The sequence below is a fragment of the Chanodichthys erythropterus genome, chromosome 23 (genome assembly GCF_024489055.1).
Source record: "Chanodichthys erythropterus isolate Z2021 chromosome 23, ASM2448905v1, whole genome shotgun sequence".
Classification (NCBI taxonomy): domain Eukaryota; kingdom Metazoa; phylum Chordata; class Actinopteri; order Cypriniformes; family Xenocyprididae; genus Chanodichthys; species Chanodichthys erythropterus.
Window position 1 is genome coordinate 21,256,410 of NC_090243.1, and position 18,792 is coordinate 21,275,201.

Below are 18,792 nucleotides of genomic sequence, written 5' to 3' on the forward strand. Positions count from 1 at the left end.
AATGTACATACGTTGATTATGTTTATATGATGTATATTACATTATGTATTTTAACAGTGTTGTTCAATAAAACCATATAATTAATTGCTTTTGATACTTCATTCTAACCAATTATTATTGCCTTGTTATACCCATGTATTTTAATTCATTTTAATGGTTATTGTTGACTTAGGTCTATTTTTATAACCACAAAAAAATTTCTGATTACTCGATTAATTATCAAAATAATCAAACAATTACTCAATTACTAAAATAATCTATAGTGACATTCCTAATCTTAATGAAACTACAAGTTAATTCTGACAAGAAATGTTTTCTCGTGACTGTTGCGTTTAATCAATTAGCCATTGTTTAATTCTCAATGATAACAACCACTTCAGCTATTTAATCAAAGTTTTAAGTTGCAAAACTAGCTGCATGGTCTGAAGCAGAAGACAAAAAGTAGAGACACAATGGATTCCTATTTAACCCAACAAATGCAAGACCATTCTAAAGCACCCAGTGACAAAAGGAAGCTCAGATTACAAAATTCATTAGACATAAGGTTGCTCCCGTTTCTTCCATTCTTGCTCCTGAGTTGTAATAAACCAGGGTGAATAGACAGCTGAGAATGAGGCTCTGTAAAGGATGAGGGACCTAGAATAGATTGCCCAAGTGCTAAGACTAAGTAAGGTACTTGTTGAGAGGGTGCAGAATAACTGAGAGACGAGAGGTCAAGGCAGGCCAGAAACCTCACAAAAGGTCTTGAGTGATGGCTCACGCGGCTCCCCAACAAATCAACACTGCAGAGTTGACCATACATTAACGCTGTTTAGAAACAGATCTGGGGCTAAGATGGTTAGTTTGACCTGCTCTTCATGTTCTTCCTTGAATAATTGTAAGCAGCTTTGTGTTAAATTATGTATAGAAACAGTAACACTACTGTAATGTATTCAGAATATATTATTTATTTCTGTAAACATACAGATTACATTTTGTATCTTGCAGAATCTAGTCCATGCATTTGTTTTGTGAATCTATGTAAAGCTGAAAAATCTTTTTGAAGAACATGGTTGAACATGAATTAAGCTATTGTTTGTTTTAACTGAAAATGAGCTTTGTACAACCTGTAAAACACAAATGATGGATATAACATTGGGAAATCAAGTAAGGTCATATCAACAAACAAGAACATGCAAGAGTTGCAGCTGTCTCTGCATTAGGCGAGAACAAAAGGTCGCCAAGTGCAGATATTCATTGTTGCCATTACAGCTGTCTACTGACAATTTTACAGTTCCGTGACAGCCGTCTTGCTTGTGAGGCATTGTTACCTTGTCTTTATCCTTGAGCACAAAGATAAACCTGTGAAATTCCCAGCACAAGCCTGTCTCTCTTTGAGGACAGAAAATGACACACAAAAGCATCATAGCGCATCATTGCTGAATTCTAACTGTCAATTACAATTGACATTGACAAGTACAGTTTTATTTAAAAAGTGTGTGAATGTTTAACTATGGATCAGATACATTATATATACACAAGAATCTCTACCTCTATAATGCTTTACGAGCATAAAAAAAAAAAAACTTGTGAATTTACCCTATGAAAATAACTACAAAATATGAGTGAAGGTGTAATTTCAGTATATTTTTTTTAGTAAATATCTGATATCTTAAAAAAAGATATACAGCAGACAAAAATAGTATCATTGTGATTTAGATCCTTTCTGATCTTTCGCACCACATGCTAAACTACTGTGACTCACACAGATTTTTTTTCAAGCATCCAAAAAGAGCTGCACACACAAGTGACCCGAACCATATACAGATGGTCAACGTCACAGTCATTGTGCCTTTATATAAAGAGATACCTTACAGCACAATACTGCAAGCTCACATCATTGTGCCATCTAAAGGTAAGAGCACAAAGAATTTAAATTAAATTGTTCAAGAGGCAATAGAATAAGATGACTTCTCATTAAAAATATGTATTTTTTTTATTGAAAGAACTTGGACTTTCTTGGGTTTGGATTTTGTCTGGTAAGGCATGCTTTTATAAATGTCAACACATTGTGTACATGTGTGTGTGTGTGTGTGTGTGTGTGTCTTTTTGTCAGCTGAAAGACCAATAATTAATTAGAAATATTTTATATTTTTACAATAATTGTATTTCATTTATTATTTTTACAATATATTTTTAATTGTCAACAAGTTTTAATTGAAGAGAATTTTGTCATCTTTGCCTCAGTCTGATTGAAAGATGGGGGATGCTGTGATGGCAGAGTTTGGGACAGCTGCTCCGTTCTTACGAAAGTCAGATAAGGAGCGTCTGGAGGCCCAAACTCGACCCTTCGACATGAAGAAAGAGTGCTTTGTGCCCGACCCTGCGGTTGAGTACGTCAAAGCCTCCATTACCAGTAGAGACGGTGACAAAGTCACTGTTGACACTGAATTCGGCAAGGTAAGATCTGATCTCTGCACTGTGTTAGATTGTAGATGGGAGCAAAGTGTGACTGTCAAAACATTTTTGTCTGTTATCCACAGACAGTAACTGTGAAGGAGGTTGATGTTCATCCCCAGAACCCACCAAAGTTCGATAAAATTGAGGACATGGCGATGTTCACCTTCCTGCACGAGCCTGCTGTGCTGTTTAACCTCAAAGAGCGTTACGCAGCCTGGATGATCTACGTGAGTCGAGTCTTAAAACACTCACACATTCACTTTATCTTGCATGATCTCAAATCTTTCTTTCATAGGCAAGCTCTTTGAAAAAGCTGTTTTCAATCAGCTGAACAAATTCTTAAGTTTGAATGGATACTTTGACAATTTTCAAATCTGGTTTCCGACCGCATCATAGTACAGAGACAGCGCTCAAAGATAATAAAGGGTATTCGCTTAAATACTGATACAGGCAACATATAAAATCAGTGCTGGTACTACTTGATCTTAAATGAAGTGCTGCATCTGACACTGTCGATCGCAACATACTTCTTGACAGGCTGGAAAACTGGGTTGGGCTTTCTGGGATGGTCCTAAAATGGTTCTGGTCATATTTAGAAGGGAGAAATTATTATGTGAGTATAGGTGACCATAAAAAAACCATGGCATGTGGAGTCCCACAAGGCTCAATTCTTGCAGCGCTCTTGTTTAACCTGTAAATGCTCCCACTGTGCCACATAATGAGAAAGAACCAAATTGTTCACCACAGCTATGCATATGACACCCAGATCTACTTAGCCCTATCACCTAACGACTACAACCCCACTGACTCCCAGTGCCAATGCATTGAAGAAATTAACAATTGGATGTGCCAAAACTTTCTTCAGTTAAACAAAGACAAAACTGAAATCATTGCATCTGGAAACAAAGATGGACTGCTCAAGGTAAACGCATAACATGAGGGGTCTAAAAACAACAAAAATCAAGTCAGGAATCTAGATATGATTCTGGAGTCAGACCTTAGTTTCAGTAGTCATGTAAAAGCAATAACTAAATCAGCATAATATAATCTCAAAAATACTGCAAGAATTAGATTCTTTGCTTCTAGCCAAAACTTGTCCATGCTTTCATTACCAGCAGGGTGGATTATTGTAATGTATTGTATTGTATTGCCTTCCCAAACAGACTATAAGACAGCTGCTGCTCATACAGAACTCTGCTGCCAGGATTCTGAGCAGAATCAGAAAATATGAACATATCATACCAGTCATCGGGTCGTTCCAGTTGCTTTTAGAATTGATTTTTAAAGTACTGTTGTATATAAATCTAAGACCTAGGACCTCAATACATTGCAGATATGCTCATTGAATATAAACCTAACAGATCATTAAGATCATCAGGATCAAGTCATTTAGAAATACCAAGGGTTCACTCAAAGCAAGTGCTTTTGGCTATTATGTCAGCCGAAGCTGGAACCAGATTCCATAAGAGATCAGCTCCAACAATAGTCACATAAAAATCCAGACACAAAACACTTCTGTTTTGCTGTGCATTTATTGAATAAACACTGTGCCACTGTACGTCCAACTGACAGCACCTTATCTTATATATGTATCAGCTTTTTATTATTTCAATCCTTTTTATAACTCTTTTAAATTATCCTTGTTTATATTTTTGGTTAAGATTTTATTTATCATTGGTTAAGCCTGTCTGGTTGGAAGAGTTGGGAGAATTGGGAAATGAGATGGTGAGTTTACGCACACACTCAGTGTGGGACACCAGGTCCTTGGATACAGGCTGGTATTTTACCGAAAGCCATCAGAGGCAGATGGTTGGTGATAACTCCACTCCATTAAGGGGTCGGAGGTCTCCACTCCATTGAGGGGTCGGAGGGACACTGAAAGCCATCAGAGGCAGAAGGTGTCGGAATAACTCCTCTCCATTGAAGGGTAGGAGGTCACTAGGAAGCTGGGAGTTGCTACTAGCGTGTGTCATGAATCGAAACTCAATGACTCCTCCATTCAGACAGGGGAGCACCAAATTTAGAGATTCAGGTAGTCAGGCATGATATTTCTATTTCTTATGCATATGTTGTGATTGTTACCATTGTGTATGAAATGTGCTATATAAATAAACTTGCCTTGCCTTGCCTATAGACCTACTCTGGGCTCTTCTGTGTAACTGTGAATCCCTACAAGTGGCTGCCAGTGTACAACCAGGAAGTCGTCAATGCCTATAGAGGCAAGAAGAGGAGTGAAGCTCCTCCTCACATCTTCTCCATCTCAGACAATGCCTACCAGTACATGCTGTCAGGTGATGATCTGACTAGTAATTTTTGGAGATTTTTAATGAAATTTCAAATGCTAAGGTTCCTATGTTTTATTTTCTCACAGACAGAGAAAACCAGTCTGTCCTGATCACGTAAGTAATACATATTTACATGACATAGCATAATATTCCTCCTTTTACCAGCATTTTCTTTCTATGCTGCATTTTATCAGCCTTTTAATTAACATATTTTATTCTAAGTGGAGAATCCGGTGCTGGAAAGACTGTGAACACTAAAAGAGTGATCCAGTACTTTGCGAGCATTGCAGCAACATCTGGCAAGAAGGATCCATCACAGGAGAAAAAGGTGCTTAATAATAATAAAAAAAGGCTCATTATGGATGAATGAATATACTTTCTATATTCACTTTGCAATGCATTTACACATAAACAATCAACAACATTTTCTCAATTATTTTCCCTATAATATACTGTAACTTAAATTCTCTATGGATAATTATTATTATTTTTACAAGACTCATTCTTCCCAATACAATTTCTCAGTTGGTCACACTGAGTTACAACTTGGTTGCACACTTTTTTATATAAATCATAATGACCTTGCATGTTGATGAATCATTCTCTTAATTTGTATGTGCTGATTTTGCATTGATGTAGCTACAGATTGACAGTGACTAAAAGTTTGATATTTGCAAAATATCAACAAACATAAATTTAAAAGAAAACATTTCTAAAATAGTCATATATAACCCATATAACAAAAGTATTATTGCCATTATTTCCATGGCCGCATCCGCAATCACTTATTTCGCATTTCCTTTTTTAATTCAAAATATTCACAAACTTGTTGGCTATGTTGGCAGTGCCAGCCATTTGAATTCATCACGTGATGAATCACTGAACATTTTAATCACACTAGTGTGATCGTATGCTCCAGGGACTAGCCAAGACTGATCACACCATTGTGATCATAGACAAAAAAAAAAAAAAAGAGTTGACGGCGAACACTTGACAGCCAGGCAACAAAAGTCACATGCACTTGCACCAACGCGACTGTGTGAAATTTTAACTCGCACATTTAAAAAAAAAAGATTGCATTTGCGACCATTTTGCTCACAGTCCAGTAATGTCAGAAAATATGCACTGCTGTAAGTACATCAAATGTTGTAGACACTAATTATTACAAAATAATTCCCAGGGTACTCTGGAGGATCAAATCATCCAATGTAATCCTGCTCTCGAGGCTTTTGGTAATGCCAAGACCATCAGAAATGATAACTCCTCCAGATTTGTAAGTGGGGTTTACATTGGTGTTGTTATTCTATATTGGTTTCCATGATATATTATTTGAGCATGCTATGTATTGTATTATGTACTTTTTATTTACAGGGTAAATTTATCCGTATCCATTTTGGTGTCAGTGGAAAGTTATCTTCTGCTGACATTGAGACTTGTAAGTACTTTACTGCCCAACATCATTCCAAGAAATCACACATTTATGAAATGTCTAACTGTATTAATGTTCATCTGTTTATTAATTCATTTAGATCTGCTGGAGAAGTCTCGTGTAACTTTTCAGCTCAAGGCTGAGAGAGACTACCACATCTTCTATCAGATTCTGTCCCAGAGAAGACCAGAACTGCTGGGTAAAATTACCCATCATTTCTAATAACATCACCATCTCTAATTAGAAGAGTCTTTTCTGATCTTAGTTCTAATTTCTCCTTAGAAATGCTGCTCATCACCAACAACCCCTATGACTACGCCTTCATCTCCCAAGGAGAGACACAAGTGGCTTCAATTAATGATGGTGACGAGCTGATGGCCACTGATGTGAGTGTTTGTTAAATCATAGGCAGATCACAATACAAGATATCAATTTATAAAAAAAAATATTTATTTAATTTTTATTTATTATTATAAAAAAAAGTACACCCAGCATTTGCAATTTGTTCTCCATTAAAACATTTGACAACTTGTATGAATGGGTTTCTGCTGTGGAACATGAATTGATAATGTGCTGGCCTGGACATTATAAGGACAGTTCTATACAGTAAAAGCATATCATGATCAGGGGCTGTCAATGAATATAAAAATAAGCACCATAAAAGGTCCACATAGAAAGTCCACACATAGTCATGTGACTGTGTGAGGAAAAGAACAGAGTGAACACGCTCTCCTTTTGTGTTTTACAGAAGAAATTAAGTCATAAGAGTGGCTTGAAAGAGAGTAAATTATTCTCTTGGCCAGTGTATTCTTTAAAAGAATAAAGAAAGTCTTCTAATGTACTTGCAAAAAAGTAGAATATGAAACATTTGCCATGAAATTTAGCATGCTCTGTACATTTGATGTAGGAAGCTTTTGATGTGTTGGGCTTCACCAATGAAGAGAAGAACAGCATCTACAAGCTGACTGGTGCCGTCATGCACTACGGCAACATGAAGTTCAAACAGAAGCAAAGAGAGGAACAGGCCGAGGCTGATGGGACTGAGGGTCTGTATAACTTGGAATCTCAGCTTTATAAAAGAAAAAAAAAAAGTCTAAGAAATGTTGTATATAATGTCATAGCTCTGTATTCTTTTTTAACATGTAGATGCTGACAAAGTCTCATACCTAATGGGCCTAAATTCAGCTGACTTGATCAAGGGTTTGTGCCACCCAAGAGTCAAAGTAGGAAATGAGTGGGTCACCAAGGGACAGAATGTCCAGCAGGTAATGAACAAAAATAATAATCTAATGGGCATTAGAGTTTTCAGCATTATAGCTCCTTTTGCAATGTGTCTCATGCAAAATTCAATTTTTTTTTTTTTTTTCTATTAGGTGTACTACTCTATTGGTGCTCTGGCAAAGTCAGTGTACGAAAAGATGTTCCTCTGGATGGTTGTGAGAATCAACCAATCCCTGGACACCAAACAGCCTCGCCAGTACTTCATTGGTGTGCTGGACATTGCTGGATTTGAAATCTTTGATGTAAGCTGAAATCAACTGATTACTGTTATTCAAGATCAAATCCAACAATCATAGCAACCCATTGTGATTATACAATATATTCCACCTGCAGTTCAATACCTTTGAGCAGCTGTGCATCAACTTCACTAATGAGAAGTTGCAGCAGTTCTTCAACCACCACATGTTTGTGCTGGAGCAAGAGGAATACAAGAAGGAGGGCATTGAGTGGGAGTTTATTGACTTTGGCATGGACTTGCAGGCTTGTATTGAGCTTATTGAGAAGGTGGGTGAATATTATGTTGATGATTATACTGTGAGGGGAAAAATAAAAATTTTCAGTATTAACTCGTCTGGAAAAATTATATATTGACTGTCATGACCTACAATTCATTGTAGCCCATGGGTATCATGTCCATCCTTGAAGAGGAGTGCATGTTCCCCAAAGCCAGTGATGCAACATTTAAAGCTAAGCTTTATGACAACCATATGGGGAAAAATCCAAACTTCCAGAAGCCCAGGATTGTCAAGGGTAAACCAGAGGCCCATTTCTCCCTGGTTCACTATGCTGGCACAGTCGACTACAACATCTGTAACTGGCTGGTGAAGAACAAGGACCCTCTTAATGAGACGGTTGTAGGGTTGTTCCAGAAGTCAACTCTTAAACTGTTGTCTATTCTGTTTGCTAATTATGCCAGTGCTGACTCAGGTAAGTACACACATAAGTGTGACATGAAAAGATAATAAGCACTACTTTCACTGTTTAATAATAACAAAAATCATTTATTTCACAGCTGCAGATTCTGGAGGTAAGGCTGCCAAAGGTGCCAAAAAGAAGGGTTCTTCCTTCCAGACGGTGTCAGCACTCCATAGGGTATGAAATAATATAACAATGTATTGTTTCACAAGGTTTTATTGCATATAAATCTAAATCCTCTGTGGTCTACCAACAGGAGAACTTGAACAAGCTGATGACCAACTTGAGGTCAACTCACCCTCACTTTGTGCGCTGCATCATCCCCAATGAGACTAAGACTCCTGGGGCGATGGAGAATCCTCTGGTCATGCACCAGCTGCGCTGTAACGGTGTGCTGGAGGGCATCAGGATCTGCAGGAAGGGATTCCCCAACAGGATCCTGTATGGAGATTTTAAGCAACGGTTAGTATGAAACCAAATGGCTTTCATGTCTTACAAAATTTTATGTATGACTCCAAGTTATTGCAAGTTGTAAATTTAAGCATTTGCTAGAATAAAAATAAATACATATAAAAAATAATTGTTAATGTGTTTTTTATTTTATTTTATTTTTTTATAGATACCGCATCCTAAATCCTGCTGCTATCCCTGAGGGTCAGTTCATTGATAACAAGAAGGGTGCAGAAAAACTTCTGGGCTCTCTGGACATCGATCACAACCAGTACAAGTTAGGACATACTAAGGTAGTTTTATATTAACATTAACTTTTTCCAAAGCCACTTTTCCATTGTCACCCTTTTTGACACAAAATGCTTTACTATTCAGGTCTTTTTTAAGGCTGGTCTTCTGGGTACTCTTGAGGAGATGCGAGATGACCGTCTTGCACTTATTATAACTGGAATTCAGTCCAGGTCTCGTGGTTTTCTATCAAGAATTGAGTTCCAGAAAATTGTGGAAAGAAGGTTAGATTTTAGCTCTTTAATATATTCTCTAAGTTACATTTAAAATGCAAGACTGAACACTTTTTATTTAATATCTACAGAGATTCTTTGTTGGTGATCCAGTGGAATGTACGTGCTTTCATGGGTGTCAAGAATTGGCCCTGGATGAAGCTCTACTTCAAGATCAAACCTCTGCTGAAAAGTGCAGAGACTGAGAAAGAAATGGCCAACATGAAGGAGGAATTCACCAAGTTGAAGGAGGCTTATGCCAAATCTGAAACTCGCAGAAAGGAGCTTGAGGAAAAGATGGTTTCTCTTCTCCAAGAGAAGAACGACCTGCAGCTTGCAGTGCAGTCTGTAAGTTCACATTCAACTCTGCACTTATTTACATTTTCACAAGTCAGAAAACAAAACAAGTTTTCAACTTTTTTTTTTTCACTTTGATAGGAGCAAGATAATCTTACAGATGCTGAGGAGAGATGTGAGGGTCTGATCAAGAGCAAGATCCAGCTTGAGGCCAAAGTCAAAGAAATGACTGAGAGACTGGAGGATGAAGAGGAAATGAATTCTGAGCTGACTGCAAAGAAACGAAAGCTGGAGGATGAATGTTCTGAGCTCAAGAAGGACATTGATGATCTTGAGCTCACTCTGGCCAAAGTGGAGAAAGAGAAACATGCCACCGAGAACAAGGTTAGTTTTCAACACTGAACCTGTAAGTGATGCAAGAATGGTGTGTTAAGTGTCCATTCATACAATGACACATTTCTACAGGTTAAAAACCTGACAGAAGAGATGGCAGCTTTGGATGAAATCATTGCTAAGCTGACCAAGGAGAAGAAAGCTCTGCAGGAGGCCCATCAGCAAACGTTGGATGATCTCCAGAGTGAGGAAGACAAAGTCAACACACTCACCAAAGCCAAAGCCAAGCTGGAGCAACAAGTGGATGATGTAAGGGCCAGAAAACATAAGACTAGAATTAAAATGAGGAGCTTTTTTTAAAATAATTGTTTAAACATTTTTAATTTTTTTTGGATGAAATATAGCTTGAAGGTTCTTTGGAACAAGAAAAGAAAATTCGCATGGATCTTGAGAGAGCTAAAAGAAAGCTTGAGGGTGACTTGAAGTTGACTCAAGAGAATGTGATGGATTTGGAAAATGATAAGCAGCAGATGGAGGAGCGGCTAAAGAAGTAATATATATTATATATTATAGCATATAAAACAATATTTGGTCAATAAGGTTCCATCTGACCTTAGTTAACTACATTATTTAACATGAATCAATAATGAAAAATACTTTTTAAGCATTTATTGTTCTTAGGTGATGTAAATTTAAACATTTCCTAACACATTGTCAAATATCGAAATTTAATATTGTTAATACTGTAAATATTAATAAATAGGCTTGAGCTGACAAGCTAACAATGAAAACTTTTATTTTTTTATTAATTAATGTTAACAAAGTTTAATAAATACTGTAACACATGTATTGTTCATTGTTAGTTAATGTTGTTTAATACATTATTTAATGGCAGGAAAGACTTTGAAATAAGCCAGCTCAATAGCAAGATTGAAGATGGACAAGCTTTGGAGTCCCAACTCCAGAAAAAACTGAAAGAGTTGCAGGTAAACTTTACATGACTTAATAATATAAGACAGTTGGATAGTTAGGAATTGTAACCTTAATTTTGAATTTATGCACATTACTAGGCTAGAATTGAAGAGCTTGAGGAAGAGCTGGAGGCTGAGAGAGCTGCTCGTGCTAAAGTTGAGAAACAGAGAGCTGATCTGTCCAGAGAACTGGAGGAGATCAGTGAGAGGTTGGAGGAGGCTGGTGGAGCAACTGCTTCCCAGATTGAGATGAACAAGAAACGTGAAGCTGAGTTCCAGAAAGTGCGCAGAGACCTTGAAGAGGCCACTCTGCAACATGAGGCCACTGCAGCTACACTGAGGAAGAAACATGCAGACAGTGTGGCTGATCTGGGAGAGCAGATTGACAACCTCCAGAGAGTGAAGCAGAAGCTGGAGAAAGAGAAGAGTGAACTCAGACTGGAACTGGATGATGTGGTCACCAACATGGAGCAGCTTGTAAAGGCAAAGGTGAGTGAGAGAAATTATGCTGAGAGTCTATTACATATGTATTGTCAATCAAAGAAAGCAATCAACTCTGACATAATTTATCCTCAAGACAAACTTGGAGAAAATGTGCAGAACTCTGGAAGACCAGATGAGTGAGTACAAAACCAAGGCTGAGGAAGGTCAGCGCACAATCAATGATTTCACCATGCAAAAAGCCAAGCTGCAAACTGAAAATGGTAAGAACACAAAATATTGTGTTATGTTACCAACTGTACCATAATGATACTTTAGGAAAATATTTTTTTTAATATTACATTCAGGTGAACTCTCCAGACAGCTTGAGGAGAAAGACTCCCTGGTATCTCAGTTGACCAGAGGCAAGCAGTCCTACACTCAGCAAATTGAAGACCTCAAAAGACAGCTAGAAGAAGAAATCAAGGTTTTTCAAAATATCCATCTAAGTCTAAAATTTTTGCTAAAGACATAAAAATTCACTAATTCACTGCTGTAATAAACCACTGACCCCAATTTTATTTTTCATTTATTTATTTTTTCAGGCTAAGAATGCTTTGGCCCATGCAGTTCAGTCTGCTCGTCATGATGCTGATCTGCTAAGAGAGCAGTTTGAGGAGGAACAAGAAGCCAAGGCTGAGCTGCAGCGCAGTATGTCCAAGGCAAACTCTGAGGTGGCTCAGTGGAGAACCAAGTATGAAACTGATGCCATCCAGAGGACTGAGGAGCTGGAAGAAGCAAAGTAAGAAACAAACAATATTTAAACGTTAAAAGAGTCTGGTCTTTAGTGATGAGATACTTTTCTACAGTTTAATGAATGAATTGATTATTACAGGAAGAAACTGGCTCAGCGTCTGCAAGATGCAGAAGAAGCTGTGGAAGCTGTTAATGCTAAATGCTCCTCACTGGAGAAGACCAAGCACAGGCTACAGAATGAAATTGAAGATCTCATGGTGGATGTGGAGAGATCCAATGCTGCTGCTGCTGCTCTGGACAAGAAGCAAAGAAACTTTGATAAAGTAAGGAGAGAAAGTACATTTTATCATTAGCTGGAAAAATTAGCCATATATTTACAAAACAAAATACCATGTAAAATATCAAATAGCATTGAAAATGTTAAATTTTAAATTGATACTAAATGTAAGTTTCTAACTATGGATAAGATCTAGTACTTCAGGGCCTATTCTTTACTACAAAGCCACTTGACCAGAACTGCACTGCTCTCATTGGCCTTTTGGCCTTGTTAAATTTAACCAGGTCCTGGCTGAGTGGAAGCAGAAATATGAGGAGTCCCAAACTGAACTGGAAAGTGCTCAAAAAGAAGCCAGATCTCTGAGCACTGAACTCTTTAAATTGAAAAATTCATATGAGGAGTCATTGGACCACCTGGAGAGCATGAAGAGGGAGAACAAGAATCTCCAAGGTAAGAGAAGTTTTACAATTCCAAACCATTACTTTTTAATTAGGGCCCAAGCCACTAATGGTGCAGGGCCCTCTTGATTTTTCTAAGGATAATTTTTTCTGTCATCCGGGGCTTTTTGGGGGCCGTAATGTGCTCAAAAACTCTTGAAAATTGGCACACACATTGGAATCTGCGGCCATTAGAACGCCACAAAGGATGGGACCCAGGTGTGGCAGGGGGGTTCGACAGCGCCCCCTTGAATGGTGTTTGAAAACTTGGTCCATATATCAAACATGCTTGCATGTATTTGTATGAAACTCTGTACTCATATAGACCTCATCGGGCCTAACAACTTTCGTGCTCTAAGTTATACGCCAGCTCAACAGGAAGTCAGCTATTATGGGTTGTTTGAACAACACATGCTCTGGAATTTGATATACTCCTCCTAGGCAATTAATCCGATCACCAGCAAACTCAGAATGAAGTCAAGACATTGAGGACGTAAAATTGCGAGATTGAGGACGTAAAATTTTTGATATCTTGAACGGTTTGGCCGTGGCGAGGCAACAAATTTATGGCGAGAAAAGGTAAACACGAAATGTGTTATAACCTCTGCATACATTGATTGATGTTTATGAAACTTCAGATGTGTGCTCATTGTAGGAAGCCGATCACATGGATGTGACTATTGTAAGTCAAAGTTAAAGCACCATCAACTGGCAGCAGGAAGTGTGTTACTTTCAAAATGCTATAAGATCACCCTCTAATTTTTACCCAATTTGCTTCAAACTTTATTAAAATAATGTCAAGACATAACGAATGAAGACCTGTAAAAAGATTTTTACTATTTTTCAAACACTGTTGTCATAGCAACAGATCAATGTTCAGTATTTGTTTTGGATGGGTTTGAGACACTTAGCATACTTCAAATTGCATGAAACTTGACTCATATGTCACGATTGTCATCCAGCAGACATGGGCAAAGCCTCAGAAACAGGCAGGAAGGAGGGCCTCTATAGCGCCACCTTTTGAAAAAAGTGGGGGGTCAGTTTAACCAACAGTCACCAAACTCGATACACACATTGTTCTCAATAAGCCGGACAACTTTCTAATTTACAGTCATTAGCTCTGACCAACAGGAAGTCCAATATTTTGGTTTGAATGTAGATTTTTTCACCCTCTCTCTCTCCCTCCCCCCTCACTCTGACTCTTTGTGTGTGTGTGTGGGGGGGGGGGGGGGGGGTGTCTCTGTCTGTGTCCCTCTCTGTACTTGTTTGACTATACTTGTGAGGACCAAATGTCCTCACTTATTTTGTGAAATACTTTCACAACCCACTAGTGAGGACATTTGACTGGTCCTCACTATTTTAAAATAGTTATAAATCAGCCTAAAATATTTTTATTTAAATCTAGTGATGGTTGCTCTGGAATTTTTATAGAGGTTGTCTGAGAAAAACATAGACATGGCAGATTAGGATGATATTCTGCACTCATTTGAAATTGACTTATGACATTTTATGACATGAAATTCATCTAAATTCATCAAAATCTTATGGATGTGGCTGTTGTGGTTTGTGATCATATGGGCACCAGCTGCTGCAGTAAATGTATATTCAAATGTAAATCTGTATTCAAATAACTTTGACATAGTCCTTTTATGTTTACCCCTTTTAAATGCCTATTGCCCGCTGTGCACAGCTGAAGCCACCGGGGTGGCGGTGCCACCGGGCTTGGGCCTGCCATCGCTGCTTGCAGCTATGTATTTATATATATTTTTTCAAACGTCCAGGGCTTTTTGGGGCCCTTAACATGCTCAAAATCTCTTGAAACTTTGCACACACATTGGAATCTGCGGCCATCAGGGCCGGCAGAAGCTGGTACCCGGGTGTGGCAGATGGGCTCGACAGCGCCCCCTTGAATGGGATCCGAAAACTTGGCCATAAATCAAACATGTTGCATGTATAAGTATGAAACTCGGTATACATATAGACCTCGGTACACATATAGGCCAAACAACTTTCATGCTCTAAGTTATACGCCCGCTCAACATGAAGTCGGCTATTGCAGGTTGTTTGAAAAACGCATGCTCTGGAATTTGATATACTCCTCCTAGGCGATTAATCCGATCACCACCAAACTCGGTCAGAATGAAGTCAAGACATTGAGGATGCTAAACTGCCAGCAGATTTTTGATATCTCAAATGGTTTGGCCGTGGCAAGGCAACGAATTTATGTTGAGAAAAGAAAAACAGGAAGTGTTATAACTTCTGCATACATTAATTGATTTTGATGAAACTTCTGCTGTGTGTTCATTGTGCAAGGCAGATCCTACGGATGTGACTATTGTGAGTCAAAGTTATAGCGCCACCAACTGGGAGCAGGAAGTGTGTCACAACATGCTTTGAGATCACCCTCTTATTTTTACCCGATTTGCTTTAAACTTCATCAGAATAATGTCAAAACATGGCAGATGTAGACCTTTGAAAAGAATTGTGATATCTCAAACACTGTTGCCATGGAAACACTTCAAACTTGAATATTAGTTTTTGATGCTTTTGAGACTCTTAGCATGCTTCAAATTGTATGAAACTCAACACACACACATGAGGATTGTTATCCAGTAGACATGGGCAAAGCCTTAGAAACGGGCGGGGGGGAGGGGCTCTTTTTGACATATTCCTTTAAAGTTTAACCATTTTAAATGCCTATTGCCCGCTGTGCACAGCTGCCCTCAAGTCACCAGGGTGGCGGTGCCACCGGGCTTGGGCCTGCCATCGCTGCTTGCAGCTATATATATTTTTTTTGTTTTTACACTCTTTGTTATACTAGTTGATACTCACTTCACATCCTGATAGCAATCAATAATAGAAGTGGTGTAAATATATAAAACATGTACACATAAATACTGTGAAAGTCTAAGGACCAAAAAATGTTTGTTCAATCGGTCCGAATGCAATGATACAATGTCCTACCTTCCTGAAGGAGGCGTGGCTTTGGAAAGTGCTCTGAAGGCAGGGTGGGATCTCAGTCATTTAAAGCTAGCTTGCTATTGCTAGTCTCTCCGAAACTACTGCCTACTATGCTTAATTGCTTATATTTCTGAGCATACATTTTATTTCTATTGCACAGAGGAAATTTCTGACCTCACTGAGCAAATTGGTGAGAGTGGGAAGAATATTCATGAGCTGGAGAAACTTAGAAAACAACTGGAGCAGGAGAAACAAGAGATACAAACTGCTCTGGAGGAGGCTGAGGTAAAGAAGAACAATAATTTTCCTCCAAAAATTCATATTCCTTTGACAACTCTTTGATTTAAATCAAGCTATTAAGGCAAATGATCATTCCACCCCAAAACACAGGGCTAAACAAATCTTTAAATTTCAATAATAACAAACACCGATTTTACTCTTCATAGGGTTCCCTTGAACATGAGGAAGGCAAGATACTTAGAGCTCAGCTGGAGTTCAATCAAGTCAAAGCTGATATTGAACGTAAGCTGACGGAGAAAGATGAAGAGATGGAGCAGGCCAAGAGGAACCAGCAGAGAGTGGTGGATACCCTGCAGAGCTCACTGGAATCAGAGACTCGCAGCAGGAATGAAGCTCTCAGGCTAAAAAAGAAGATGGAGGGAGACCTTAATGAGATGGAGATTCAGCTCAGCCAGGCTAACAGACAGGCAGCAGAAGCCCAGAAGCAACTCAAGGGACTTCATGGACATCTCAAAGTATGATGAATCTTCAAATCAAGATTTTATGATGCTTAGGTGAAATCCAACATAGTTCTTCAGTCTTTTCAGTTGTAAAATTTGTACTTTACAGGATGCCCAACTGCAACTAGATGATGCTCTTCGTGGTAATGATGATCTAAAAGAGAACATTGCCATTGTGGAGAGACGCAACAATCTGCTGCAGGCTGAACTGGATGAGTTGAGATCCCTTGTGGAACAGACTGAGAGAGGAAGGAAACTGGCTGAGCAGGAACTGCTGGATGTCAGTGAGAGAGTTCAGCTCCTGCATTCTCAGGTATGAAACATTTGCACTAGAAAAACACAAGTAAAACCTTTAAACCCACTCTTAGTAAACAATAGAAACTAGACATTACATGCATGTCAGTATTCTCTATGTTCAGAATACCAGCCTACTGAATCAGAAGAAAAAGCTGGAGGGAGATAATACTCAGCTTCAGACTGAGGTTGAGGAGGCAGTGCAGGAGTGCAGGAATGCTGAGGAAAAAGCCAAGAAGGCCATCACTGATGCTGCCATGATGGCTGAGGAGCTGAAGAAGGAGCAGGACACCAGTGCTCATCTGGAGCGCATGAAGAAGAACATGGAGCAGACCATCAAGGACCTGCAGCACCGTCTGGATGAAGCTGAGCAGATCGCCATGAAGGGTGGCAAGAAGCAGGTCCAGAAACTGGAAGTCAGGGTAAGTTGCTGATGTTTTTAAAAACAAGTATACAGTGTTTTCTGTAAAATGCTTATTCTAAAACTTTAAATTTTTATACTAAAATTGTTACACATTTGTTAGGTCAGAGAGCTGGAAAGTGAGGTGGAGACAGAACAGAGAAAGGCCAGTGACTCTGTCAAGGGAATACGTAAATATGAGAGACGCATCAAGGAGCTCACCTACCAGGTAGGGAAAATATTACCTACTAACAATTTTGCACCTGGTTGATTTGTCATGGTATATATTGAAAATAAAAAAAGTGCTCTCTAACAGTATCAAAATGTATACTGGATATGCTAAAAACCTTTTTTCTTTGAATAGACTGAGGAAGACCGAAAGAATCTGGCTCGCCTGCAGGACCTGGTGGACAAACTCCAGCTGAAGGTCAAATCCTACAAGAGAGCTGCTGAGGAGGCGGTGAGTATTTTCCCCTCGCTGGTGCCATCATATGATACAACTTCTGCAGTAATTGTATCTTTTAATTTTCACAAATGCTGTTGTGTGTAATCTTTAGGAAGAACAAGCCAATTCCAATCTGGGCAAGTTCCGTAAGCTGCAGCATGAGCTGGATGAGGCAGAGGAGAGGGCTGATATTGCTGAATCTCAGGTCAACAAGCTGAGAGCCAAGAGCCGTGATACAGGATCCAAGGTACTTTAAACAAGTGATTTTGGTCAAAAAAATAAAAACCTCAGAAAAGCCACAAATAAATAGTCACAGTTATGTCAACTTGATAGGACAACTCTATATCTGCACTTTTAGTGACTTTAGGATATGAATTGCTACTAGTAGTTTTAACACCTACACTTGATGAAATGCATTTTGGCTATTGGCAAAAAAATACCATCAATGTCGATTAGCTGTGTACAGTTTAAATGATTTTGAACTGGATCAGCTAAACATTAACATTCTTTTGACATTTTTCTTTCTGACAGAAGGGGGCTGATGAGGAGTGAAAATATTAGATGGATCTCTCTAAACATGGATTGCTGTGACGATCTCTTCTGTAGTTCTGTAGAATAAACCAGACATGAAATTGAATACCTCATCCTCTTTTGTCTTTTTTTTTTAACAATATAGACATTGTAATACAATGTAGATAATATCCTAACATGATCCTGAACACAACAATAAATCAGTTGCCTGAATGTACTGTATGTGCCACAGACTAAGCTGTCTAGTCTAATATCTAATTCAAACAACACAAAATGTTCTTAACTTGTCCTTTGAATTAGGGTCAACAATACAAAGACACAGGGTGGTTACCAATTTTACCAAACTATTTAAAACCACATAATGCATATTAATTTGTAAACCCCTGACCTTTACTGTATGTTTTTGACACAATTTCATCTTTTTTCCGAGGCATTATGATTTAAAGTGCTCATGAATCTATTATTATGCCTCCATCAAAGCCATTAAATTAGATTTCAGTTTTGTCAGAGCAGTAAAATGCAGGGAAAAATTCAAGTACCGTATAATAATAGCCTACATAGACGATTACATCTGGTGGTAAGATTTGAATTACAATATATATATATATATATATATATATATATATATATA

At 38.4% G+C, this 18,792-nt stretch overlaps 1 protein-coding gene across 2 annotated transcripts; it reads left to right on the forward strand.

The window, feature by feature from the left end:
• Nucleotides 1-17: 17 nt before the first annotated feature.
• Nucleotides 18-18,539, forward strand: LOC137013439 (myosin-7-like). Of its 2 annotated transcripts, XM_067377192.1 has the most exons (39): nucleotides 1,875-1,894; nucleotides 1,986-2,018; nucleotides 2,227-2,439; nucleotides 2,523-2,666; nucleotides 4,574-4,730; nucleotides 4,811-4,838; nucleotides 4,947-5,052; nucleotides 5,905-5,997; nucleotides 6,096-6,159; nucleotides 6,254-6,352; nucleotides 6,436-6,539; nucleotides 7,061-7,199; nucleotides 7,300-7,418; nucleotides 7,527-7,676; nucleotides 7,768-7,938; nucleotides 8,052-8,361; nucleotides 8,447-8,526; nucleotides 8,606-8,811; nucleotides 8,969-9,092; nucleotides 9,175-9,311; nucleotides 9,392-9,647; nucleotides 9,738-9,980; nucleotides 10,062-10,238; nucleotides 10,334-10,479; nucleotides 10,825-10,915; nucleotides 11,000-11,389; nucleotides 11,478-11,604; nucleotides 11,689-11,807; nucleotides 11,926-12,122; nucleotides 12,216-12,399; nucleotides 12,638-12,803; nucleotides 15,912-16,036; nucleotides 16,198-16,506; nucleotides 16,601-16,804; nucleotides 16,911-17,207; nucleotides 17,310-17,414; nucleotides 17,550-17,645; nucleotides 17,743-17,877; nucleotides 18,162-18,539. In XM_067377192.1, the coding sequence occupies exons 3-39, from the start codon at nucleotides 2,239-2,241 to the stop codon at nucleotides 18,180-18,182; spliced, it is 5,820 nt and encodes a 1,939-aa protein (XP_067233293.1). In that variant the 5' UTR covers nucleotides 1,875-1,894; nucleotides 1,986-2,018; nucleotides 2,227-2,238; the 3' UTR covers nucleotides 18,183-18,539. The 2 variants fall into 2 exon arrangements, with proteins under 2 accessions (XP_067233294.1, XP_067233293.1); XM_067377193.1 differs by having other exon boundaries at nucleotides 18-2,018.
• Nucleotides 18,540-18,792: the final 253 nt, after the last annotated feature.